Source organism: Perna viridis, chromosome 7 (genome assembly GCF_037379345.1).
Source record: "Perna viridis isolate PV_CMFRI_1.1 ecotype Kerala chromosome 7, ASM3737934v1, whole genome shotgun sequence".
Taxonomy (NCBI): Eukaryota; Metazoa; Mollusca; class Bivalvia; order Mytilida; family Mytilidae; genus Perna; species Perna viridis.
In genome coordinates this window covers 23,633,463-23,659,706 of record NC_142451.1, presented here as the reverse complement: position 1 = coordinate 23,659,706, position 26,244 = coordinate 23,633,463, and the positions used below count along the sequence as shown (strand labels likewise).

The window sequence follows — 26,244 nt, the reverse complement described above, 5'->3', positions numbered from 1 at the left end:
TAAATAATGTAAAAATTAAAAACTAAATAAATCAAGGTTAAATTCATGAGATTTTATCAAGAATAATGTATATCTGTCAAAGTTTATTACCTTTACCTAATGGTAGTATGATACAATTGCAATAAAAAAAATGTTTGCATTCTGAAGATTCATAATACATACATCTTTGTAGTTACTCTGACGTAGTATGTCAAATAAGATACACCAATGTATTTAGAAAGTGTCCAGCTTGGTGTGTTGTCAATCCTGTAGGACGTGAAGTCTAACTGAAAATCCGTCTTCCCATATGTGAGAGAGTAAACAGGGGAACCAATATTCTAGTGGTTATCAAAAGAATGTAATCCAGGGACAAATACCAGACATGGAAAACAAACAAACACAACAAAGAACATAAAGTAACTAAAATAATACATAAAAAGTAACAAAAGTAAATGAGCATCTCGGCACCACTAAAAACCAGGTGCACCGGTAGGATAAGCGTCCTCTGCCTTTCTAGATACACCCACCAAGTTGCTCAAAGAAAAAGAGAAAGACAGTTCATATCGGTAGGCGAAGTGCACAATTGGAGGGTGGAAATTGTCGCCTTTGTCGATTGGTACTACATGTACGAGCAATTTAGTATGCAAATGATTCATTTTTTTTATTGTTAGTGGATACGACGGGAAGTCTTCAAAAATAAATATGATTACAGGAAATTTATGCAACACCCAAATTTGTGTGAATGCAATTCCGTATTTATCTAAACTGATATATCAATATATCTTAAAAAAGGATACTAAAGATCTTCTGAATAAGTTCACTTTTTACAGGGGATGCGTTAAAACACATACAAATCAAGTCATGTATTTCTATATTGATTACTTAATTTAAGACTATATACGAGAATAGGTATAGTGCATATGTCAAACAGACAACAACACCACTGGGATGAAAATGTCAGCTCAAGGCAAATCATTGGTCTTCAACGAGGAAATCATCAAATCACAGCTGCAGATATAGAATTGCCTCTATATACTCAAGAAACATAAACATGAACAAAGGTGAAAACGAATTAAGACATACAGAAGCCAGAAATACGTGACTTGGGACAGGCGCGAAAAGTGCCACTGTGGAAAAATATATTACCCGATTAAGTACACCTAAAATAAGTTCATAAAAGTCTGAGTCCCTTGCTTCAACGGAAATATAAAAACTGAATATAAATTAAAAAAATGTACAAACTGATGACTACTAGCAGTTGACAGGCAAGCCAACTTCAGGCCCGTTTAAACCTACAAAAAGTTATGTCCCCATCGTATGTAATGTAGGTATTTTAAGTAATATTCATCGTTAAATAAAGGAATTCGGAAAAACGTGGAATCCTAACAGTACAAAATTAAAGCAGAACTATTTTTTTTCCAAATATAGTGAATAAACTGACCCTGTTTTGAGCATTAAACTTATCTAGATTAGACAAAAAGAAAAAAAAACTTCGCAAAATAACCGAGGAGGAACATCTTTTACCGGCACCATTGAAGTTTTGAATTAAAGAATCTAAGTATTGAATAGCACAAACAAAAATCAATTGATCGTTTCTAATTATTTAATTTCAAAATTTAAAAAGATGTCACTTTTACTGTCATTTAAAGGTATGTTTACACTGAATGAAAACCTTTTAAGGACCCATGAAGGACTTTATTACCTTGTATTTTGGTCATAAAAAGGTGCATTCGTTGCGATTTACCATATTCTTTCTTTTTTCTAAATTTTGATTTACTATTGTTCTTACTATTTGCGTTTTGATATTTAATCTGTCAAAACAACGAAGTCCTTCTAAAAATATGTCAAAGTTTCTGGACACCAGTTTTTCGTGTAAATTTTAAATTAGGTAACAGAAAGAAGAAAACTAAGGCTTCTTATGCTTTTCAGTTCGCGAGATCTATCTCCCTTTATACTTCCAAAATGACTCATCTACCATTTAGAATTATGACCCCCTTTCGTTATTTTTACCATTCTTACAGTTTTAGATTATATGCACCAAAACTTTAGCAGTCAGCAAAAAATTAAGCTCTTTATTATTTCATCCCACATGAAAAAGTAATTATTTGACCACTAACCTGTTATTATTTCTAAAAGTATTTTCTCCAGAAACTGCAGGACTAGTTGGAATCAAATTTGGCATGAATGTTCCCCAAGATATCTTGCCCAGAACTGGTGTTCACTGACAAACATGGCCACTGTTACTTAGAATAGAACATAGGTGTCAAACTGATACTTCAATGTTATCATTTTAATGTACACCACTTGACCAATTTGAACATGGTTCGAATGTTCTATTGAATAATCATTTCAGTCTTCTTTAAAGCTATTCTATAGACTTTGAAACCCATAATTCAATTATTCCGTGTTCCGACATGGCGGTCTACACATATTCATTTGCTGCAAATAATGGACATTTATTCTTCAATTACGTAATTTTATTAGACGGAAGACAACATTGTTGTTTCATTTAGATGTTTGTAACGGACACGAGTGGTTCTCATACAAATTAATGAACTGACGAACTTAAGGCAACAGTCTGAATAGTAAAAATATAATGTCTGATATCCAAGTTCGATACAAAAATCTGTACGCGTCATTTTGTTTTGTTTTGTTTTGTTTTGTTTGGTTATTTTCCTCGAATCTTTGTTCCCTTGATTATTCTTTGATGGACTTTAAATAGAAAACGGACTGCGGTGTCGGGTCACTTCTTGAAATACGTTCACATTATCAATGCACGATTTCTAAGGGTAAGACAAATTAAACAAATTCAACAAAAGTAATAAAATCCACGGTAATAAAAAAAAACGACGACGCTTCTTTGAATAATACTATAAAGACAAATAACGACATAAAGACGAATCAATGACCAACATACCCATGTCTTGTGTTGGGTTTAATTAGTTTATGATATACATACTTCAAAATTCACTTAATAATACATACATTTCACTTATGATTTTTCAACTCTGTATATTTCTATTCCACATACTCAGGTTTAAGTCCCGACTTAAAAACATCATACATCGTTGTTTTTTTTTTTAAAGATGGTACACCTAGATACAAACATAGAGTTCTTGGTAGAGATTGTTGACATCGCCTTGACTTATAATATCTGGTTGAGAGCAAAACATATCCTTTGTATCATATCGCCACGAAATAGTTGCTTGCAAACTTACAAGTTCTCACAGTGGCTCCTTGACTTAAAAAGTCACAAGTACGCCAAAATGCGCCTTCATACTTGTTTTTTTTTGTAATAGTTATTTAGGGAAACAATTGCTGTTTGTTTTGAATTCATGTATCATTTTGTTTTGGAATCAGTATCGTATTGCATATCCCTGAGCGGGTGTACGTCAAAACATGGATGCTATAAAAATGTAGGACATTTTCTTTTTGCCTCTCTACAAACTAATGTTTTGTCAATAGATATGAACGATGACTTATAAAATAGAGCAAACATCACACTGTAAGATGAAGAATTTTTTTTAAAGAAAATCTTACATAATAACATAAAAATGTTCCACTGAAAAGGTTGGTTTGGTGAGTGCAAAACGAAAGTGAAAGTAGGGAAATTGGTTACTTATAGTTCAAGGCTACTTTTCTGTCCGATCGTCGTGGACTCACCCTATTTTCTTTGTAGGAAACTATTTTTTCACATGTCCTTAAAAATGCTACACAAGTGAAAGTTTTAAAAAATATTTTGTTTTAAATCCTAAAAATATGCACTTCACTATAGAAGTACATGGGAAAATTAATACGATACTGAGACCTTTTATAAAATATTTATAGGCCATTATTAGATTGTTGAACTTAATTTTTATTGTTGATATTTGGTTTAGTTTGTGTTGGTTACTGTGACCAATTCGTTTAACTTTTGTACCTATTTCATTATGTTTTTTACATTGTGAAGTTTGGTAAACAATCCGAATAAGTATCCAAGTGTCTATTTGTAAATGTTTAACATACACATATATTTTTATGCTGGTGGCTCACCAGTCTCTACATTTGTATTTCATGTATATCATACTTATATGAAAATAAATTCCACCAATTTAGTCACAAGCTTACTCGTTATGCAGGTTAACACATCTTCTAACTTTTCCTAAAATTTAAATCTTCAAAAAAATTTTTATGCGGCTTAGGCTGCAATACGTCCCTATATGAATGTCTTATTTGGAAGTTCAAAATTCAAAGTAAAAAAAACGTATATACAAGAATACTTCACCGTATTCATCGCTTGACACTTTTCATTATACAGCTTCTTATATCGTACAAAAATACGTATCTATATTATCACGTTAGTCATTTTCTTACCATACCGAAAAAAATACCAAAGGCAAAAGTGAAAGTAAAGTTTCTTCCAAAAATATACAATTTTATAACATCATTACTACATACAATTTTGGTGGCCAAAAAAAAAACAAAACAAATATGTATTTTCGAATGAGAAAAGTTTTATCGATAAATTATAAACGAACTGATTTTGACCTCTTATTGCTCTCCGTTGACTGCAACGTTAAGAAAGAGTACCTCAATGAGCAATATTTCTTGTAGATCAGTACATGTACACACCTCGGTAGCTACTTATTTGATGTCGCATTGTTTTGTTTAGATATACTTGAACGGTGAATGGTGTTCTGTTGATTCACAATCCCTGCCTATTAGGACAACATATAATATAGGAAGGATCTCAAATTAAATGTTATAATATCATCCTTTATCTAGGGTATTTGTCATGAACATTGGCGACTTCCACTTCCTGGCAATACATGCAATTGCAATTCAGAGGAATGTGTCAATCATCTGAAAGAAAATCGTGAGTATGATTGATTCTTTTCATTATTTTAAACAGTTTGACTCAATGTATTTAAAACTGAGTTTTATGCTTTAAATCAGAGAAAAAAAAATGATTTATGATTAAGTCATGAAAAGTAAGATGCTTTATCATATTTCTGTGATTTTAAGCCTTTAACCTTTAACCCACTATTTGTTTATTTTCCTATCCCGACTTATTTGTTTTATAGCAATATCTGCACCGAAAATTTTTTATTGAAATAATATCCCTTATTCAAAAATAATCATTCTAACGATTGAATGTAGAAAATAATATGTACACAATATTCTTCATACAAAGGTAAACTGTGAACTTCCCTTGCACTGTCGCCTTTCTATTTCCATAAAAATGTAGCAAATAATAATATCATGGAAGGAAGTTTTTTTCAACAATTTTAGTTGTTTTTTGTTATTTTTTTCATTTGTTCGTTTAGCAATTGAATGGAAGAAATAAAGGTGTACGATGTTGTGTAAGTCCGAATTTATTCTGATTTGGATGACTTGCTCTCTCTCTCTTACGCTTTCTGTTTTAAATGCTTTTGTGATAACCAGCATATTGTATATCCTAATTATAATAAACATTTTAATTATCATTATCGTCTTGCTTTTAATATTTAGATAAACAGTATCTGGAGACACTACCTATGCCCTATTGGTGTATTGATGAGACATGTAAACCGGTTTGTAACACGTCTAACATTACTTTGGTTGGAACTACCATAATATTTTAATTTAATTGTGCTTGTTTAGGAGAGGTAATTGGTACTTCCCACATGACTGTTGTACATCAATTTATGTAATAGTATCAGACGTATTTTTTGCACATTTCACAATTCAATATACAAATACAACATACCTCATGGGCAACTGTTTTCAGTGATAGTGTATTTTACTTCCTTTTTTTCTTCTTCCTTATTATACCAATTGATATACTCTATTTCAGGAGTCAATATGTCATGTATATCGGATTAATCATAAAGTTGTATCTTCTTGTCACGATCACGCCGTAAGTTACTTAAATTTTAATTTGTTCGTCAATTATGTCTTAGTAATGTTTGTTTTTGGATTTTTTTTTCTCATATTTCAATTACTATACATCATAAGCACGGTTTGGAGTGTATATAGGTTTCAATCTGCCTGTTTGTCATGTCTCTCAGTTCATTTGTCTATCCACATTTCTTGTGGCTGAACTTCTTATGTACGCTAGAGATTTTGATGGTATGCTATAGGGAGAATGAGCATTGTATGTAAATGTGCATGAAGGTTTCGGTGGAATCTTAACTACTAGTAAGGTTGCATGTTAAATCCTCGTATTAGCGCTACTCCTTCTTGTCCGCTTCTTTAAGGGAATGTTGGGCATCATATGTAGATGTTTAAGAAGGTATTTAATTATTGTCGGTGGAGTCTAAAGTGCCATACTTTATCCAGAGGAATTCACATGTTAAAATCTCTTAAGTGCAAATCCTTGTTTCCACTCAAATATTTTCGATAAAATCTAAAAAAAAGTTTTCTGTGTAATAGTCTATGTTCTGTGTTTGTGTTAAACTATGAGATTGAAAAAAAGACAATAAACACGGCCACTTTGTCTATTTATAAAATACAGGGGAATCTCATTTTACTTATATAATATATCTCAAAGTTCGATAAATAAACACAAATGTAGCATCCCTTTTTTAGCCCTACTTAATTTAGTACCGGATCGAATTTGTACGTCCGAAGATTGTTTTAATATATGACTACCTTTCGATTCTTTTGTTTTGCATGATTAAATGTGTTCTCTGTGTGTTGCATTTAGGTGCGTGCTCCCATGTTGTCTAATATAAGATTTCCCTCTAGTTTGTATCTTTGGTACAAAGTACTTCCCCTAATAAAACTGATTACCTTTGAACAGCAAAATCTTGAAATACAAAATATTACTTCACGAGATACATATATGATTAAAAAAATACTTACAATTGTTGACATCATCCTACCGATTACAAGCGTCACCATTGGCTCTTAGTTGTGCTGAAGTTTTAAGCTAACATGTTGAAAAAATGACAGATGGACTGATACTTTTAATTGATGATAAAGCCTACAAAAGGCACTTAGTTGAAGCTGTACGACAACTACTTATAAGAATTGGAAAAAAACTAATATATTGAGGTTCATTAAACACAAAATGAACTTTCAATTGATGAAATGTTTCTTATTTTAAAGCCTAAACGTCTCATTAGGCTTAGGTAGTATCATAACATCTTATATGAAGAATTATAAAAAAAAAAAACAAAAAAGCTAATAATGAGTTTGGCAGTTTCAGCTTTTTATCTTTAACCATTAAAAAATAAATGATGATATGATATTTATAACCGGGTTATAAAAGAGTCATTTTTACATTACAGCGCCTTATTTGAATTTTTGAACTCGAAAAATGTCTATGTGGTTTTTAGTTTAAATATATCTTGAAATAATTAATGAGCACTTTGCAAGTATAACGAACGGAGGGCCTCTATAAATGATTTGATTTTTTTGAGTGATCAAATAGTCTACTGATGGGCGTTTCATGCATTTTAGACTGGGCATGTAACGAAAGTGTTAGATGTCATAGCATTTTCTAGCATTCCCAGATAGACACTTATCTCGACGAGAACTACAGAAATCCCGTTCGTGTTTTGTTTTGTTGGGGTGGAAAAGTGAACACTTTTGTTTATTGATATTGTGAATTAATTAAGATCAGGAAAATCATTTTTGAACAATAGTTGTAAATTAGCAGCAAAACATGGGCGAAATAATAGTTGGATAAAGCTACGATCTTTAATTGAAAGGATCTCGGGTGTACATTAAATAAAATAATCGTGAAAAAATAACATAGTTCGTCAAATGTGTAACTACAAACGGTTTTTTCTAGATGTAATAATCATGGGGAAAATTAAAGTGTGTCGAGTATTCGACGGCTTTCCGATGACAATACATTGACCTAAGTTTACCATTTCGTCAATCAGCTTTTCAACAAGTTCAATTTTACTTGTACTTGTTTATCGGATATATTAACATGATCGTTTTCGTTTACCAAAAGTAATTTACTTACTGTTTACGATTTTTACTCATTTATTTTTATGACACTTTTTACTCTAAGTTTTTTTTTATCGAAATCTTGTGAAATTTTGAATATTTATTTTGCTTTTGTCGTGTCTATGCCGGTGGTGAACATGGCTCTGGTTTAAAACGTATTCTGTCGCGGTTGTTTCTCGAGTTGTAAATAACTATGTTTCGTCAAATATGCATTATATTTTAATCGTGTAAAAATCAGCGCTAACACACTGCTGACGCTTTGACTTTTCTTGGTTTAGGGTGTCAATATTTTTTTCCTCATTATTATGCTGATTTTAAAATTAATTTATATTTCTTAATTGTTATACTTTTATTCATATCTTTTTCAATATATGTCCTTTCGTATAGCAGTAACTAGTAACAAGACTGGTTTTCCTTATACTGTTGATGAAATTAGGATTCAAATTGATAACGGCCTGGTTTGTGCTGATAACATCATTAAAAGATCCCTCTTTCATTTACGTTGACGTTTGTACGAGATGTCTAACATAAAAACACTGAATTCACGTGGTAAAATAGATATTTATCAAAATGGGAGTTTGAATTGACAAAACAGTGTTTAAACATCACGAATCGTGTTGTAATAATAATTCAAGTAATAAATGATAAATACCGACTATGACTTGTGGTAATGTTAAAAAAGCCACCTGAAAGACCCTTCGAGTATGCTTTCAATTTGTATATGGTATCATATTTGCAAATGGTGTCACAAATACCATAATGATGCAATAAGAAATACACACTACAAATCTTATTAAAATATTTCAGGACAAAAGTATTGGCCTTTGTAGAGATGACACTGTACTCAATATACATGGATGTTATTGCAAATCAACGCAGTGTGTTGATATGGCAGGTAAATATCCATCTATTGTTTTGATATATTTTTTATCAACATACGGACTCCTGGCGTGAATTAGAAATGCAAATATGTATCCAAAAAATGTATTAATACAATATAAGTTTTTAGATATATTCCCTGAGGTCAGCTATCATTGATAAAATGATTCTTATTATATGATGTTTCTTTTTATTCCTATCGTGGAGTCTATGAGAGAGAAAGCGCGACCTGGTGTTATAACTGCAAACAAACTTTAATAATCTTAACAAAGATTGCATTTCTTGTAATGTTAATTTCTCGCGACTGATTGTGAATTCATTTCCTGTAAACCGCATCGAGCTTATCTTTCGATATTCTTAGCGTCATTTTAAAAATATTTTATAAATTTCAATACCTAAGAAGGTTATTTTTGTTGTAGGTGCTTCTGCCACTGGCATCCTAGTTGTTTACAAACCCTTTCGAAAGTCTTAGATTTAAAATTTGTTCAGTACTTTCCTTGCCATGAAACAAAAAATCATCTTACCCAAAAATTGATTAATAGATCTGGTTGACTTTTAACTACGGCCTTGTGAAAAAAACGATGTAAATTGTTCAAACAAGGCGCAACTGATTGAAGCCCCGAACAGCAAGCATTTGTCAAAGAAAAATGATTGTTCACCTTGAAACCTAATAGATCACAATAAATGGGTGATATAGGAAGACAAAAAAAACTAATCGCACATCAGATTTTTTTGCTAAGGAATTTGGACCAAGATTTGTGTCGAACGTATCGTCGATACTAGTTGCTGCAACTAAACATTTAGTAGAATCGATGAAATCGTTGACGGAGAGGTTTTCTTGATAAGATAAATGATAAATCAATCTGTATTGACCCGTTTGCACAAGTAGCTGTCCATCGCATCCGGAAAATAAGTGTTTAAAGCTGCATGGGGCTTAAAGCTCACTGCTTTCCCTTGTTAGTTAGAGGACGGGAGGACAGAATTCGAATTGCACATGTCTGTCCATAACATTTCTATAACATTTCTTCACCGTTTCGTGTGAAAAAGTCTCTTGGAGATTTAATAAGGATGTTAAAATCAACAAATTCATTGCTCCAGACATTTTCATTTAGTTTACGGGGAATGAAGTAACCGATAGGTTCATATATGCTTTCTTGTAATTTGGTTCGTTTTGCGATAAAACCTAATTGATTAAATGCTTCAGATGGTTTTTCACCTACGTCACTTGTTTCCTGATTAACTTCAGGAAAATTTATTCTATTCTCACTTGTTTTAGTTTCATTAACGACCGATTTATCATCATCTTTTCCTCTATGCTTACTCGATTCATTTGTCCTCAAGCCCAATTCGCTCATCCTCCTTAATCTTTTCCCCATTTGGATGATTTCTTACATCCAGGCATGTTTTAGTTATCACAGATTAGTCAGTATTTCAAGCGTCTAGTGAAGAAGTTCGAATTAGCTCTGTGGGTGTAGCCCCAAAACGCCAATCAAACTTTTTGAACTGCACGAAACAGCCCGCACGTGCACCAGCAAGTTAAATCTGGTTATCTTATAGGCGATATTTATACTTTGTTGTTACTCCTAAGACAGTACACCTAGATACAAATATGTAGTTCTTGGTAGAGATGCCTTATACTTTATAAAAATAATTCCAAATCATCTTCAAAATATACCGAAGAAAATTTTTTTGAATGGTGGAAATTTTTATCGACAACATATTTGTACAATGTGGTGGACGCGTTTTTCAACAAACGGTCGACATTCCAATTGGAACAAAGTGTGTTCCACTATTTACTGACATATTTCTTCACTCTTATGAAACTGACTTTAAAGACGATCTCATCGGAAAGAAAAAAAATTCATTTAGTTAGATCCCTTAATCTCAGTTTCTGCTATATAGATGACGTACTATCGTTAAACAACCCTAGTTTCGGGGATTTGATACATCGCATCTACCCAAAAGAACTTGAGATAAAGGATGCTTCAGACTTTGTGAAGTCGGCCTCATATCTTGACGTACACGTAGAGATCGATGGTAAAAAAAACTACTGACCAAACTTTACGACAAACGTGATGACTTTCCATTCAGTATTGTCAAACTTTCCTTTCGTCAGTGGCAACATCCCATCAGCACCTGTGTATGGAGTTTTCTTGTCACAACTAATACGTTATGCCAGAGCTTGCCGTAATTATGCAGGCTTTTTGTTTCGCGCTAGATCTCTTACAATTAGGCTTCTTGAATAGGATTGTGTTGCTACAAGATTGAATTCATCACTACAGAGTTTTTATGGTCCTTATCCTGAACTCGTGCATCGTTATGGTGTATCCATTTGCACCATGTAAATTGATTTTTAAAATGTGTTATAGCTTTCCTTTCCTCTTTCGTCTACCCCGGACTTGCCTTTTTATGAGCAACTCAGTGTTTGTTTGTTGAAAAACAGAGGAAGCTTATCTTAACGGTGTACATGGTCCATGCTCCCAGCTTTTAGTAGAGTCTAGGTTGCTCATTTACTTTTATGACTTTGAATGTATTATTTTAGTTATTTTGTGTTCTTTGTTGTGTTTGTCTATTTTCCATGTCTGGTCTTTGTCCCTGGATTACATTCTTTTGATAGCCGCTAGTTCCTTCATTACTCCTACTAATTATTTGATAATTGTTTACCCAAACTGGTGTATTTCAGCGTTTTATTGACTTTTTTTCTTTCTTTCACATTTTTTCCCATTTGGTGTACATGACCTTCTCCGCTAACTCCACTATAAAAACCCGTTTTTACCGCTTAATTATCTTTTCATAATTCCTGTAATTTTGTTTACATTTTTGATACTTCTACTGTTGAAAACAAAATGCTGTTTGGGCTCCTCGCCGTGATGCGACAAGGAGAAACCCCGAGAAACGCCTAGAATAATAATATTAGATAAATTCAAGAAGGAGTGTAAATGAGGTTAGATATGCAATAACGTGGATGCGATAAAGATTGTGACGTCACAATGCCTGATATAGATCAAACAGTAATTGCTTGTATTAATTAATATATATATATATATATTGTCTTTTCTTCACAGTATCATCTCTTTACCCATCAACGACAGTTCCGTCGTCATCCCAAGTAATGGTTTCTACAGCACATGGACCAGTCACAAACATTCCTGACCGTAAGTACGATATTGATTATTTGTATATAAAGAAATAATAGGTTTAATTTAGAGTATGTTTTAGGCAATAATGTGATTTGGCATTTAAGAAAGGTGTAAAGAATTACTGGTTATTTGTTTTTATGTTAAGTGGCAGTCTTTGTTAGAAGTTCGGTAAAATGTGATACACCTAAAAACGACTACATACTTTTATTTTTGTTATTAAGTTGCTTTATAGGTTTATGATGAAATGCATAATTATTCATTCCAATCTGTCTGCTATTCCACAGATAATCCGCATAAAAAATCCGATAGTTTCTATTGTATTTTAGTGTCTATTACAGGGTAATTTCCCTTGATTTTGAATTATACAGTATATTCTATATATTGATTATCTCCTGTGAACATATGAAAAGCCACATGTTACTTTCTGTTTACTGTGACAAAAATTAAAATATGTGGGCTTTCCAACCATGAATCATATTTTGTATGATCTTATGTAGTGTGCTACTTAAACATGCCTGTTGAATTGATTCATTACTGTGCTATCTCTGTCTGAAATTAGATAAACAAAAAGTATGAAAATAATGAAATATTTGGTAGAATTTTGTCTTGATTGCTGTATGACTGTACAATCAATATCTCAAAATGTATCTCCGTAGGATGGTCGTGCATGCGCATGACTTCATATCCGCTTCACCAATGAACGCAGGAGGAAACAATCTGGAAGTAGACGACCCTTTACTACTGACCTTTCGGGCCTTGATTAATGACCCTTGACCTTCCATCGCCTCATTAAAGTGTAATTGTCCAGGATAAAGTTCAATAAGTGGAACCGCTTTTTTAGCGTCAGCCAGTGGTTTCATTTTGTTTTACACCTTCCGGTATACATAGATAAATAAAAATAAAGGGAGGGAATTTTGAACTACCGTTTTCTTTCTTTGCATAGAAATCCATGGGTTTCCTAATATACATTTTTGATTAATTGATGCACCCTTTATTAGATAGTTTGTAGAAAGAGTTTTATTTGTTGTTGCATGCGTGGCTTTTTTTTCCAGCAAGTATCACTTCTAATGGTCGACTGACCATAAGTGACGCAACTTACTTCCAAACCCTCAACTTCAGAACCCATGCAGCCGAATTTATGTTGTAGATCGATAAATTTATTGTGGATCCATATGAGTATTTGAATAAATCTAGTGAGATGAAAGAAACACTAAGTCGCTGAAATTTCGAGACTATATTCAAAAGTTCCAAAACTCATTACTGAACAGGGTTTACTCTCACTTAAAAATACGTAGCCACTCCCTATCCCACACTCCCTTTAAAACAATGTTCGCCTCTCATCTTAAAATGACTGTTTTGTAAAACAATTATATCTAAAAAGTGTAACAAAAATATCTAATTACTTTGGCACCAGTATGACTCATTAGGGGATCTTAGTTTGCTTACTCAATTAAAATATCCTTGACGAAATTAATGATAACAATAGTAGCCGAATGCATTTATACTTAAGATTAACTGATAAATACTATTTATAAAATAGCCTCCTAATTATCTTAATTTTTGTCAAGTTTTCAAACTATATTTGAGTCATTTTAAACGTTTTATATGTTTTTTGTAAAATTAAAACCTGGAAGGGTAAAAACTATAAGGTCACGATTAGAGTTTATTTTGAGCTTAGGGTCGAAGCTGCTGGAGTTTATCACAGGGAGAAGTTTTGGAAACGTGATAGAATTAAAACTTAGCATCAATATTGAAGTTAACGTGCAAACGATGATTAGTTTTAGAAACGGGAAAAAAGTTCAGGAAGAGGGGCCTTTATTTGAAACTCGATACAAGTTATTGTCAGGTCAGGGAAAGTAACTGCTTAAATTTTAGCACTTATAAGAATACAAGCAATTTGCGTGAATGTTGTGCTTAAAAGTACATTTTGGGCTGCAAATGAAATCTTGTGGTATCACGCGATATCGTACCATCAACTACTTCACAGAATATTAAAGGCAAATTCTTTATAAGGTAACAGTTTCTGACGAAGAGCACTTCAAAAATAGAAATAATCTTTAAAAGATCATTGATCAATACTTATTGGTAGTGAAGAATACTAGTAATCAAATTCTGCAATAAACAGGAAAAAAATATTATGTCGATCAATACACAAACATATAACAACACGAAACAAATACACACGCACCATGCAAGAAAACATACACACAGCTCACGCAGCCACAGACACATACACTCCATATCAGTGCGATATTTTGTCATCTATGTCAAGATACTTAAACTTTGATGAAAGGATTACACAAATACCCTAGTACATTCGTTAATAAAGCATAAGTTTGCAAATCACAAGTCAAGATGATCGATCCAAGATAAAACCTTTCCATGAAAAGACAGCTTACCAAATAAACCCACGTAGTCAAGGGATACTTGGACAACCATTTAATACAAAAGATCCTCAACTACTTTTATTGAAGGACCTACCGGAAGTGGAAAACAATGTTTAGACATTGCTTGTGGATTTAGTCTTTATAATAGAGTAATATGTTTATGTACATTTTTTTCATCGTTTATTCCCATTTGAATCACATTTTAATACATAGTCCGTAACTTACGTTGCACGTTCTGTGTACAATTCTCTAAAATAAATACAATAAATTAAACGAAACATAAATAAGTATAAGTATATATAAACAAACTTAAATATTACATCTGGAGACAATTTTCAAGTCTCGGACAAACATTGGTAAACCATCTAGTAATAGAATAAAGGATGTTGGTAATTTATCGAAATAACATTACAAATAAACAATATTTTCTGCGCATATCATACCATTACCAAATATGGTCTTCTAACTTCCTTAATCCTCAAGTAGTGTGGAAAATCGCCCATATAAACTATACATATTGTACGTTACAAACGTTTAATGCGCAGCAGTATATTTCTAGTCAAAACGTTAGATTGTTTCTTGAACTATCAATTAATTAATGTGTTATCAGATTCAACATACAATTACAAATTCACTAACTATGAAATAGTGAATATGAATAATAATAGTAAAAGAATAATAAGCAAATAAGAGCTTTTAAAACGGTTCTTACATACGTCCTTTTGTACCAAACGTGAAACTCATGATAACTCTCGGATACAAAGGTGCTACGACGTGTTCCAGACTGTTTTTTGGCACCACGGAGGGAGTACATTTTATCCAAGGACTTTCAAATAAATACATTGGAGACAGGAGAAAAAACCATTGATTGCTACTGAATATGTATTCACTATATATCATCACTATAAAAAATGAATGTTATACTGTTAGTCCAGAATCTATTTAACAAAAAACACATGACCGTTAGTCTAAATAATTATTACTTGGTTCTGTTCAAGAATCTAAGAGACCTATCACTTGTAAGGACCATAGTCCAACAAATGACCCCCCCCCCCTACCTAAAAAGTTCCTTATGGAATCGTACTATAGAAAGGACCAACATTAGACATGCAGCAAACATGTCAAGATTGAAAAACTGCAATTTCAAGGGAAAAACGAGAATGTTTTTTTTTATAGACGTAGAGATCTATAAAATAGTGAGGGAGAGGAATGTTAGTTGGCTTCGATTCGAGCTTCGGGAACAAATCGAAAAGAAAATAGACGTACCTGGAGCAAAGAAGATTTAAAAGAGGCAATTAGTCGTAATTCTGACTGAAACATGTTACACGTGGAATGGTTGATAGAATGTGACAACTATTAACAGTGTGATTTTCAGGAATCAAAGAAAGGAAGGACAGAAAAAAGACCTCAATGAAGATCATCTGGTGTAAAGGAAAAGAAAAGACTAGAACACCACGGAAACAACTGGGGGAGGCTCTTTTTATTGAATCAATTTGTACGATGATACTGTGATGAGTGTCAAAGGGTAAATGTGTCATTGTCCGAAATACAAGTGGTCAAGCGTGATCTTTTTTCTGTTCTTTGTCTACTTCCAGTCATTATTACTACCTACATTGTACATCAAAATACTGTTAACATTTTTTTTAATATTTCTTCAATCTGTTTTCAGAACATATGGTACCATTCCAGTGTCTAGACATATTGTGCAATAAACAGGTATTTTCATTATATCTTATTTACATGTATGAGGAGTTAGTCAGTTGACGACTAAACTTTAAATACATATTTTTAACTGAATAGTATGGGACAACAGTGAACGCATTATATTTTATTTGAAGCATTATATTTACATCTACAATATTTCTAAAATGCATTTCACAGTTGTTCTCAGGATGAATCTTACTTCAAAGAGTAGGTATCCCATATTTCTTATGTCTTGAATATAAATACATTGTACATACAAGAAAATATGACAAATGTATTTATTATTTTTCTCTATATTAAAATTCAAAGTCTAAGCATAACTTAAGAAGTATGGATTAAGATTTCTTATAAACACGTTGCTAATGTCATAATATGAATATCTAGACTGTTGTGTTGTCACTATTCTTTCGAACAGGTTTCTTTAATATGTCTTATTATCGATTGGGCATAAGATATTTGGTAAGGTTTCTATTTTGTTTTATGTTTACTCTTTTTGGATAAGACAAAATACAACACATTATAATGTACTATATGTTTGTCATTACATGTAATAGATCAAGACCACTTGTATTCGAACGTACAAAATAATGTCACGCCTACATGACCAATTTATACAAAACAATGTACCAATTGCCCAATTGCATTACTTACTACTGTCCACTTCTACTAATGCATTGACAGTTGGTCATGTGTAAAATATTATAAGATTTTTTTTTTATGTTGTTGTCCTAATTTGACTTATTTCAAAAATATAAATGGTTTATATTGCATCTCTCATAGCCTTGAGTTATTAAGATATTAATTGCATTCAGTTATTTCTAGCGATTGAAGAAAAAAAATTCTGTCTTTTATATTTAAAAAAATTTTTTTTTTACTTTTTCACTTCAGGAATACTGTAATTTATTAGAAGCTGGAGGGGACCTCATCGCAAAATGCCTTCTGTTTCAGGTATTACAATCATCATATGCTCTGGTTTATCAATTTTTATAGACATTTAATTGTTAAAGTGGATTGTCAACGTCCTAAAAGTCATTGGCAAATAACTGAAGTCATCTTATATTTACAATAGTTTAATATAGAATTTAACACTATTTTTTCAAGAATTTTGCAAGGTGTAAAAATTAGTCGGGTGGGTCAGGTACATAAATAAGGAATCAATTTCACATATCGACAAATATGAAGACGTCTATTAAAAAGATACTTCTGTCACATGAAATATTAACTGCATAATTATTTTGAATAATTAATTGAAAAATTGTACATTTTTTCTGATATGTCTGGACAAATTATTGTTTTGATGATGTTACATTTCTTCATGTTATCATCGACTCGTTTTGCAAAGGATATGGTGTAAAGTTCGATTTATTTTTTACATGTTATTTTGGAAATGTAAATTATATTATATATTTTTAACCTTTTGGTAGACATATTTATCTATGGTTTCGAATATTTTGGCCACATTTGTATTTCTTGTCCAACAAATACTTGAAATACGCTATATATTGTTTTCTTTTTTTTTCTAATATGAATAGACAATATATGTTTTATCTTATAAGATGACCGTATATAATTATATAGACAGTCAGTAGATTCTGCTGGAGAATGAGGCGTTAGTCGAATCCCTCCAACAGATGTACTGACTGTCTAAAATCATAGCTGGCTATTTACGGATCATTTAGTGGTTACTAGGTGAAAATCTGCTTTTGTTTTGACGTCCAGGTCAAGTGTACACACTGGCTGATGGCGTGATTGAACTATCCTTGTCACGACATTCAGGTCAAATTGTTAAAAAGTACATATTTATCGTGCATCGTAGTGCATCGTTTCATTTACATTTTTAATTCTGCAACTATTTTTATAATTCATTGGTGGATGGATTTTTCCTTTTATGGTCATTTGCCTATAGTTCATTCAAATATTTTCATCAATGGTGGATAGATAGTTCTTCGTTTGCATACTACTGCTTTGATTATTTGGACGAATGGTTTCATCTAAATACGTATTTTCGTGAAAGATGGTCTAGATTTTTTTAATCGTAAATCATTATCTTAATGAAGCATGGAACTAACTGGTCTCTGCAACTGGTCTCTGCCCGTCAGTAGTAATATAATATTCTGAGGGTTATGCATTAACATGATAAAAAACATATGTTAATCAGGAAAAGTAAAATTGTTAAATAAATAGAGCTTACAAAACCAAACTTGATTAAGCATTTTTAGATTGCACATTATGGAATATTAATTCAACATATACTTATGCGAGCATATTTGTTTTAAATTAATGCAATAACCTATATGTCTTGTTTAAAATTAAACACATCATTGCAAGGTTGATCACAAGTGTACAAACGGGAAGGACATAACTAACCAAAAGCAAGGATGTTTTTGCGACACTGCAGAATGTGTTCAAAAAGCAGGTATCTATGCGTTTTTTATAACTTCTATTGTATTCTTGAATTGATAATAGCTTATAATCTGACCCGAGCTCATGCTAAAACTTAAATAGAAACGCCACTTGCCTAAATATAACACATTAGACCGTTCGGTCAAATTTAAATTGTCATCGATCGGGTTGTTCAGATAATATAAAAACCGATAAAACTACACGGTCTGACTGAAATTCTACACTGACTTTCTAGGGAAATATTGAAATCAGAAAATTCACAACAAAACAACTCGTTGCTTAGAAGAAAAAATATATTATCATTTTTTCTATACTTTATATGTGTTTCATATTCTTTGTAGTGAATGAGTATTATGCCTGTGAGTATTAATGTTATATGTCAATTGAAAAACAGGAAATTTTAAGTCCATTTATCACAGGAACCATGCAACTGATTATCAAGAATATGCAATTAGATAATGCTTACTATTTTAGAACATCGGCTTCACCTTTTTCACTAAATTCAATTAATAGGATTTACAAATTATTGTTAACAGTTCAAAACTTCAAAGAATCTGTAAATTGAAAACCAATTTTGACACTGTTCTACATTTGCACTCAAATCATATTTATATATCTTACATCAATACCTTTTACATTCAATTGACTCTACAACAGAAACACCTTTATACGGAATGCCTTCAAACATGGTCTTTACTCATACAAATATTGATTAAACAAATACGTTAGTCTAAGCTATTTTTCTTATGAAATTTTCTGTATTTCCTTTAGTGCAACCGTTACAATGTGGTAATGTTGTGTGCCCATCAACACAGGTATGTGTTATAAACACAAAACATAAATACAATAATCTACTCAAGATAGATCGATTCTATTGCATTGATAAATTTTTTTTCTGCGTCTTGCAAAATGATACAGAAGTAAGAATTTTCAATATGTAAATGGTGTTGTAATGCTGTAAAGAATTTACGTTAAATTGTTCAGAAAGATTGTTTGGTATAAACATTTATATAATAAAATTCCTAACAATATTTGTAAAAACCCACTTTCAAGAGAGAGATAATTGGCAGGAAAATAGGCTCTAAAAATGTAATGGAAATTTCAACTTTATTTTTAAACATTACAAGAAAAGTTCGGTGAACTGCAATGTTAGATAAAAATATGAAATAATTTTAGATAAATGTTCTCTCAATTATCTCGAAATAAAATTTGGTGACCTGTTTTTTTTGTTTTTTTTTTGTTTTTTTTTATACTGCTTAGTTTCACAGTTTGTTTGTTTCAAGTCATCTTATAAAAAAATAGGAAAAATCTATCTTCTAAAAGTATAAGTATAATTTACTTCAGAAAAGTCTTTGGAGTTCGTGATTTTACTGTAAACAGTCTGATTTCATAGATATCAAAATAACAGCATGACGACTTCTAATTTGCTTGATTTTCAAAACTATAATCCCATATGAGAGGAATAATATCATTGTCCTCTAGATAGATCAGAATTCATAGATTAAATTCCTATTCTCTTAACGAAAATGTATATACATTAGCACATTTGGACATGTGAAATTGTAATTGAAATTTCAATACGTGTAAAAATAAATTTGCTTACCATTATGTGTCATGTTTTAAATCTGCACTTCAAGGAATGGAATATTAGGTATATAGGAGATTATGGATAATTGTAAAAGGATTGGACTCTCAGTAATGAGTAAAACTATAACAACTTCCTTTTCATATGCTGGTTACTTTTATAATATCTATCGCAGCAAGAATTGTAATCCCGAATATAAAATATGATAAACTGTTTACTATAATGTGCATACCCCATAAAAAATAAACAAATAACATCATCACCACCTCCTCGAGTAACCGTCAATTTCATTCGTTTGTGTCCCCCGCCGCAACGAGGAGCGGAGACATAGAAATGCTGGTGTCCGTCCGTGCGTCCGAAGTTTGTGGAAGCAACTCCTCAGAAACGGCTGAACGGAATTTGACCAAATTTTGTAGGATTTTTTTCACCATATGTAGTTCCTCATACTTAACCGCTATTTTGATTTGACAATTTTATGGGAGTTACGGGACTTTGTTCATTTTTCACATTATTCGCAAGAGGAACACATTTTGGACGCAACTCCTCAGAAACCGCTGAACGGAATTTGACCAAATCTTGCAAAATTGTTTCTCATCATATGTAGTTGATTATACTCAAATGCCATTTTGATTCGTCAATTCTTTGGAGTTAGGGTGTTGTTGTATGAAGAATTCTTAACCTGACTTAATTTGATTCATTAAGATACATTAACCTTGAATCGCAACATGGACTTATGAAAGCACATAAGTTTTGAATCTGCTATTTATATAACATTTGTAATTCAAATCGTTCTACAGCGGCATGGACATATGGCTACGCGTAGCATTCTTGTATGTTCTTGAATAACATGGGAATTCAATATTTAAAAGAAATTACAATGTATTATTGCTACTGTCTAAACATTTTCAAGTACGTTATTACATGTACATGTACATGTAAGAATGGTGGAATTTTCCTGTCATTTACGGAAAATATTTTCAATGTCTAGACTCTACAATTATTTTCTTTGTAGCTGTAGCTTTATTTAAACTCACTTTCTAAATTACCTACATGAAATCCATTTCATCCTTTACAAAAATTTTAATTTGCTCACATGTATATTTTGCAAACAAAATCAAGTCTGCATTCTTGTTTACTTTATTGTTCTCGTAAGTATGATAATATCATTTTCATGTACATGTTTCGATCGCAACATGTGTTTACCTTTTGCCTGATTTCAGAAACAGCATATTTTGATTTATGTTTTTATTGTAATAAATTCTGCAGGATTAGCAAGATAAATCATTTTGGAATACTTGCATAAATGTTATCTAAAATGTGCTTAAAATGGCATGCGTTTAGTGTCTTAAAACGCCTGTGCTTACTATTTTAGTTAACTATACTTAAAAGTACATTTGGCACACCAAAATACATAAGAATTAAACTTGGTTCTATGTTTAAAAAAAGAAAATGGCTATCAGGAGCACAAAGAAAACAAAGTTGAATCATAAAAACTTTATAATGAGAAAATCACTATCACACAATCATATTGTTAATTTGGTAAAATTGTACCTTCTTTTTAAACGAGCAGAATCTCGCGTTATATGTCGAAAGAGGAGGGGTATGTCAATTTTGCAATCCGTTCACATGTAAACAAATTTAGAAAATAACAAAAATATAATGTGTAATGGTAAATTTGCACTTGGTTTCGACTTATTGCAAATATACACAAGTGCGAATATGCGTTCACATGGACACATTTGCACTTGTGCGTACATTTACAAATATGCAAATGTATTTGCAATTTTGCTATGAGAACGGGTCTTAAGATACATGATCTGTACCAGGATAAATGTTTTGTGCGAACAAAACCGTTCTTGTCCGTAAAAAAATGATTTTAAAGAGTTATAATGAGAACCAAGATTCGAACAAAAATCTAAAGAATACGCTAGGATAAAAATCAGGCATGCAAAAAGACACACGCAACAAATAATATGATATATTCAAAAGAACACGTACAGAAAACAAAAGCAAAAGACCTCCCCAAAAAAACTGGGAGCCGGAACCAGATGCACTGATAGAGTAAGCGTCCTCTGTTTTTTTTTCAGAAGAAACACTCACCAGGTTGCTCATAAAATGTCTAGTCATGGTTAGCAGAGAGAGGAAAAGAAAACTATGACACGATTAACAAATGGTTCTTGTGGTGCAACAGTGTGATACACTGTAACGATCCAAGAATTTATAATGACGTTTATAAAATGTCTGTGGTGATTGCTTCAATCCTTCAGCAATATAACCCTATTCCAAAAGCCCAATTGCGAAAAAGTGGAACACTTTCGCATATTTACGGCATGCTCTGGCATAGATTAAGTATAGGTTGATATGCAGGTGTAGAATGGAGTTTTCCACAGATGAAAGGAAAGTCGGCAATACGGCATGAGAAGTCATTGCGTATGTCGTACAATTTTGTGATGAGTCTTTCCTTCACCATCGATCTCTCTTTGTGTATGTAAATATACGATACTGACTTCATAGTGTCCTTTGTGTCAAGTCTTTTTGGGAAGCTGTGATGTATAAAATACCCGAAACTTCAATTGTTTAAAGATATTACGTCTTTATAAAGCAAAACAATGTACCATCCTTTGGATAAAAATATCATAAACAGTATTATAGAAAAGACGGAAAAAGTATGCGAAAACTTTATGATTGCTCTTATTTTGTATTATAAATCCATTCATTGCAGTATTATTGCCATCTGATTTTGTGTTTAGAAATTACATCTTCAGCTCTTTGTGCTATCTATTGGTGCTGGATTCGGTTTCTTTTTTCGATATTTTGTTTGTTGAGTGCTTAGTGTATACAATTTACTTTTGAATCTTGAACTCTATAAGTATTAATTCCATGTTGCTGATTAAAGATTACTCCTTAAAATACGTGTACAACATACCACAATTGCCACTTTTCATATGATTTTTTTTTTTATTTTTGAATTTGTTAATTCAAATAATGATAAAATTAAAAAATAGTACAGATGGCTGTTAAGTTTTCTTTGGCAATATAAATTATATTTAAGGCATTGATTCTAAAATAAATGTATTTATCCTTCTTCAAATACCGTTGTTTATTCTTTCTATTTTGTAGTCATATTGCGTTATACAAGAATTAAATGGCGCTGTTAATCCACGGTGCATGTTCGTTAAGGTAAGCAATGGTTTTATTTTGTTTAGATAAGGTTCTAGAGATTTTTATCGAATTACATTTATTGGACCAATTTCAGTTTGGCTCAAAGTAAATTAAAAAATGATTTCATAAACGAGTACTTATAATATCCCTTCGAACCTGGTTTTCAAAACATTAATATAATATGAAGAAGTATATATAGCTACTAAATATAGGTAACAACAAAATTACCAAACACTAAACCGATTCATAATCAAGTTAGGTCCAAAATAGATATAACACCATTGGCATGCTATTGTCGTAATCGGTATTAAGATAGCTAGCTTGTTTTGTTTTACGATATGCGTTCGGTCATCACGGAATTCAAAACGAGCAAAAACGGACGCTCTTGCCGATTATTCGAGCATATTGTATGCTAGGTATCATAATTTGTATTTAAACTTAAAAGTTACTTAGCAATCAGCATTATCATGATCAAGATACAATGCTGGTTATTATAATTTGACACGAAATAGTGCCAAGGATTACTAATCATTAGCAAAAAATGCAAATCTAGGGATATGGATCTTGTTCTGTAACATTAAACCAGAATTTATTTGCATAGACATTGTCCGAGATAAAAGTTATATTAACCGTCTTATTTTTGTAGGAAGGCACTGCAATAGAATAACAATTTTATTTACGATCTTGAATATAAGTGTTAAAGTTTATTTGCGGGTTTAAAATCACAAAATTAGCTATTTTTTCATTGAAAAAAGTTTCCAGTTGAGATACAAGATCGAACTAAAATAATGTTTAATCTGTACAAACTTTGAATAAGTGGACAAGCAACACGATATTCACGTTCCAAGAACATTATTTCTATGTCTATCCTGGTTTATAAAATGAAGGGTCTAAACTATTTTATATAAAGCATTCCGTAATATTTGTGGCAACTTTTACAGGCTGATACCAAATGTACCTCATATACAGATACCTATGACAATGGCTGTTACTGTCAGTCATCGAGTTGCTCTAACCATACAAGTGAGTAATTTAATTGTCCTGTTTCTGTTTCTACTCGTCGCAAGTAACTGCGTTTGATACAGAAATCGAAATGGATATTAAACCCATTTATGGTTGTAATGATTATACGCATTTAAAATTAGTTTTGCGCAATAATCCTTATTCGTTACTTTTTTTCATATATATGATATAGCACATAAGCAAAATATTATCAAGCACTTAAAAGGTTTTCAAAAACTGAGACTGACTTTACATTTTTACCCTTTTTCAGTATTAGAATTTAATCAGCATATAACCACATGTAAGTATGAAGTCTTGGAGCAAACCAACGCTCAATATTCTTAAAACGACAAATGTTCAAAATTTAACAAATTTATTTTCATGCTTTTTTTTAATGTTTGTATTCATATTTGTTTACAATGTTTACAATTGTTATTAAATTTGTATTTAATCTTGTATCTTTTTTTTATCATTTTTTTCAATTTTTATTTTATTTTATCTTATTTTATTTATTTATTTATTCATTTTTGTTCTGTTTTGTTTTGTTTTGTTTCAAAATGCGATTTGATTATCAAATATTTTATTTCTGCAGGTAAAGTATTACTTTTATGGACGATTTACTTTTAAAATCGACATGCAAAACATAAAGAAATTTGTAATTATGATATGAAAGTCAATTTGCTTCAAATATAATTTTAAATGATTGTAGTACACAATCTTTAATGTCAGCATTTGCATATACTATAATCTTATTAATGTCTGCGTTGTAATAGTTTTCTTTATAAAAAAAATATGTAGATAAGTTTAAAGAACGAATCTGCCTTATCATTATGGATATTTACTTGCAACGAAATACATGTTTCATATTTGAATTTAACATTCATTTCATCAGCATAGACATTCTCTATATATAAATCGATACTGTGTTAGATGTAATAAACCATATTTAAAATATGTAGGTAAGTATTGGCATATTTGTAGAAGATTATTGAATATATCTCTTTCATATTATCCTTAAATAACAATCATCATTTATTTCACTGGAACCCTATCAAACGCTTTCATTAATGTCATTATTCTCGACAATCTGTAGATCTACAGTCTTTTCAAATACATTTGCATACTTCTTGCAGGCTTCTTCACATTTTTTTCTCTTTATAATAAATGCTTTTATATTATCAGCTGTTCCGACGACAAGCACAAATCAGGAAACCACTACAACAGGTATTGTTAAACCAACAGAAAAATACTTTTTTAAGTATACATCATGAACATAAGCATTCATCTAATTCAAACCGGCCGTTTAAGAATGCACGTGACTTTTTAACCATCAGGTGGTGATTAAATTTCAGGAAAAGGTTTCCGGCATTACATGTTTTCCAAGTTTTCTATAGATTTTTACTCTCCTTCCGTAATGAGTGTTATAAATCATTTGTCCACTCTCTATGGTACAATTAATATTCTGAAGCTGAAGCTTAAATGTTAAAAATCCTTATTAACCATAATTCATACGGGTAAATACAAGTTTTATAACTGTAGACAAACAAATATAGTATTATAACAAATAAAATCAAATGTCATGTTTACGATAAAATTAGACAAAGATGATTCTTCATTATTGCCGTATGTTCAGTTTCAGTATATGATACACAAAATACATTTATGATTGCATCATACTTTTAAGGAATAATACCGTTCGAATATTTTATGTAACAAACTATCATTGCTATCGAAACTATAGCAAAAATATTAATTAAAAATTTATTTTAGCAATAACATGTCTTTAGTATATTCATGTTTCGCATAGTATCATCCAAACTTGTTCAATCTTGTTAGCTATACCAACAACACAAATGACCACTCAAACAACAACGCCTACAACTGCAACAACACCAACAACTACAACAACACCAACAACTACAACAACAACGACAACTCCAACAACAACTACAACTCCAACAACAATACCAACAACTCCAACAACTCAAGCAACATCTACAACAGGTTCGATTTCATATGAATTGAAGGAAATAAGATTATTTTTGTAGTATTAAATTATAGTTATTTCTTTTAACACCAA

General features: G+C 31.5%; 1 protein-coding gene across 2 annotated transcripts in view; it reads left to right on the top strand.

Moving 5' to 3' along the window:
• LOC148611891 (uncharacterized) overlaps positions 1–26,244 on the top strand; it is a 40,834-nt gene that overhangs the window by 12,740 nt on the left and 1,850 nt on the right. For both annotated transcript variants that reach the window (XM_088592879.1, XM_088592878.1), the window contains 15 exons: positions 4,744–4,834; positions 5,470–5,531; positions 5,795–5,857; positions 8,710–8,797; positions 11,847–11,936; positions 15,978–16,024; positions 16,901–16,960; positions 18,341–18,428; positions 18,757–18,774; positions 19,187–19,230; positions 23,121–23,180; positions 24,104–24,185; positions 24,436–24,465; positions 25,347–25,388; positions 26,001–26,168. In XM_088592879.1, the coding sequence (XP_088449005.1) occupies positions 4,744–4,834; positions 5,470–5,531; positions 5,795–5,857; positions 8,710–8,797; positions 11,847–11,936; positions 15,978–16,024; positions 16,901–16,960; positions 18,341–18,428; positions 18,757–18,774; positions 19,187–19,230; positions 23,121–23,180; positions 24,104–24,185; positions 24,436–24,465; positions 25,347–25,388; positions 26,001–26,168 (1,033 nt within the window). The remainder of the gene's footprint in view (positions 1–4,743; positions 4,835–5,469; positions 5,532–5,794; positions 5,858–8,709; positions 8,798–11,846; positions 11,937–15,977; positions 16,025–16,900; positions 16,961–18,340; positions 18,429–18,756; positions 18,775–19,186; positions 19,231–23,120; positions 23,181–24,103; positions 24,186–24,435; positions 24,466–25,346; positions 25,389–26,000; positions 26,169–26,244) is intronic.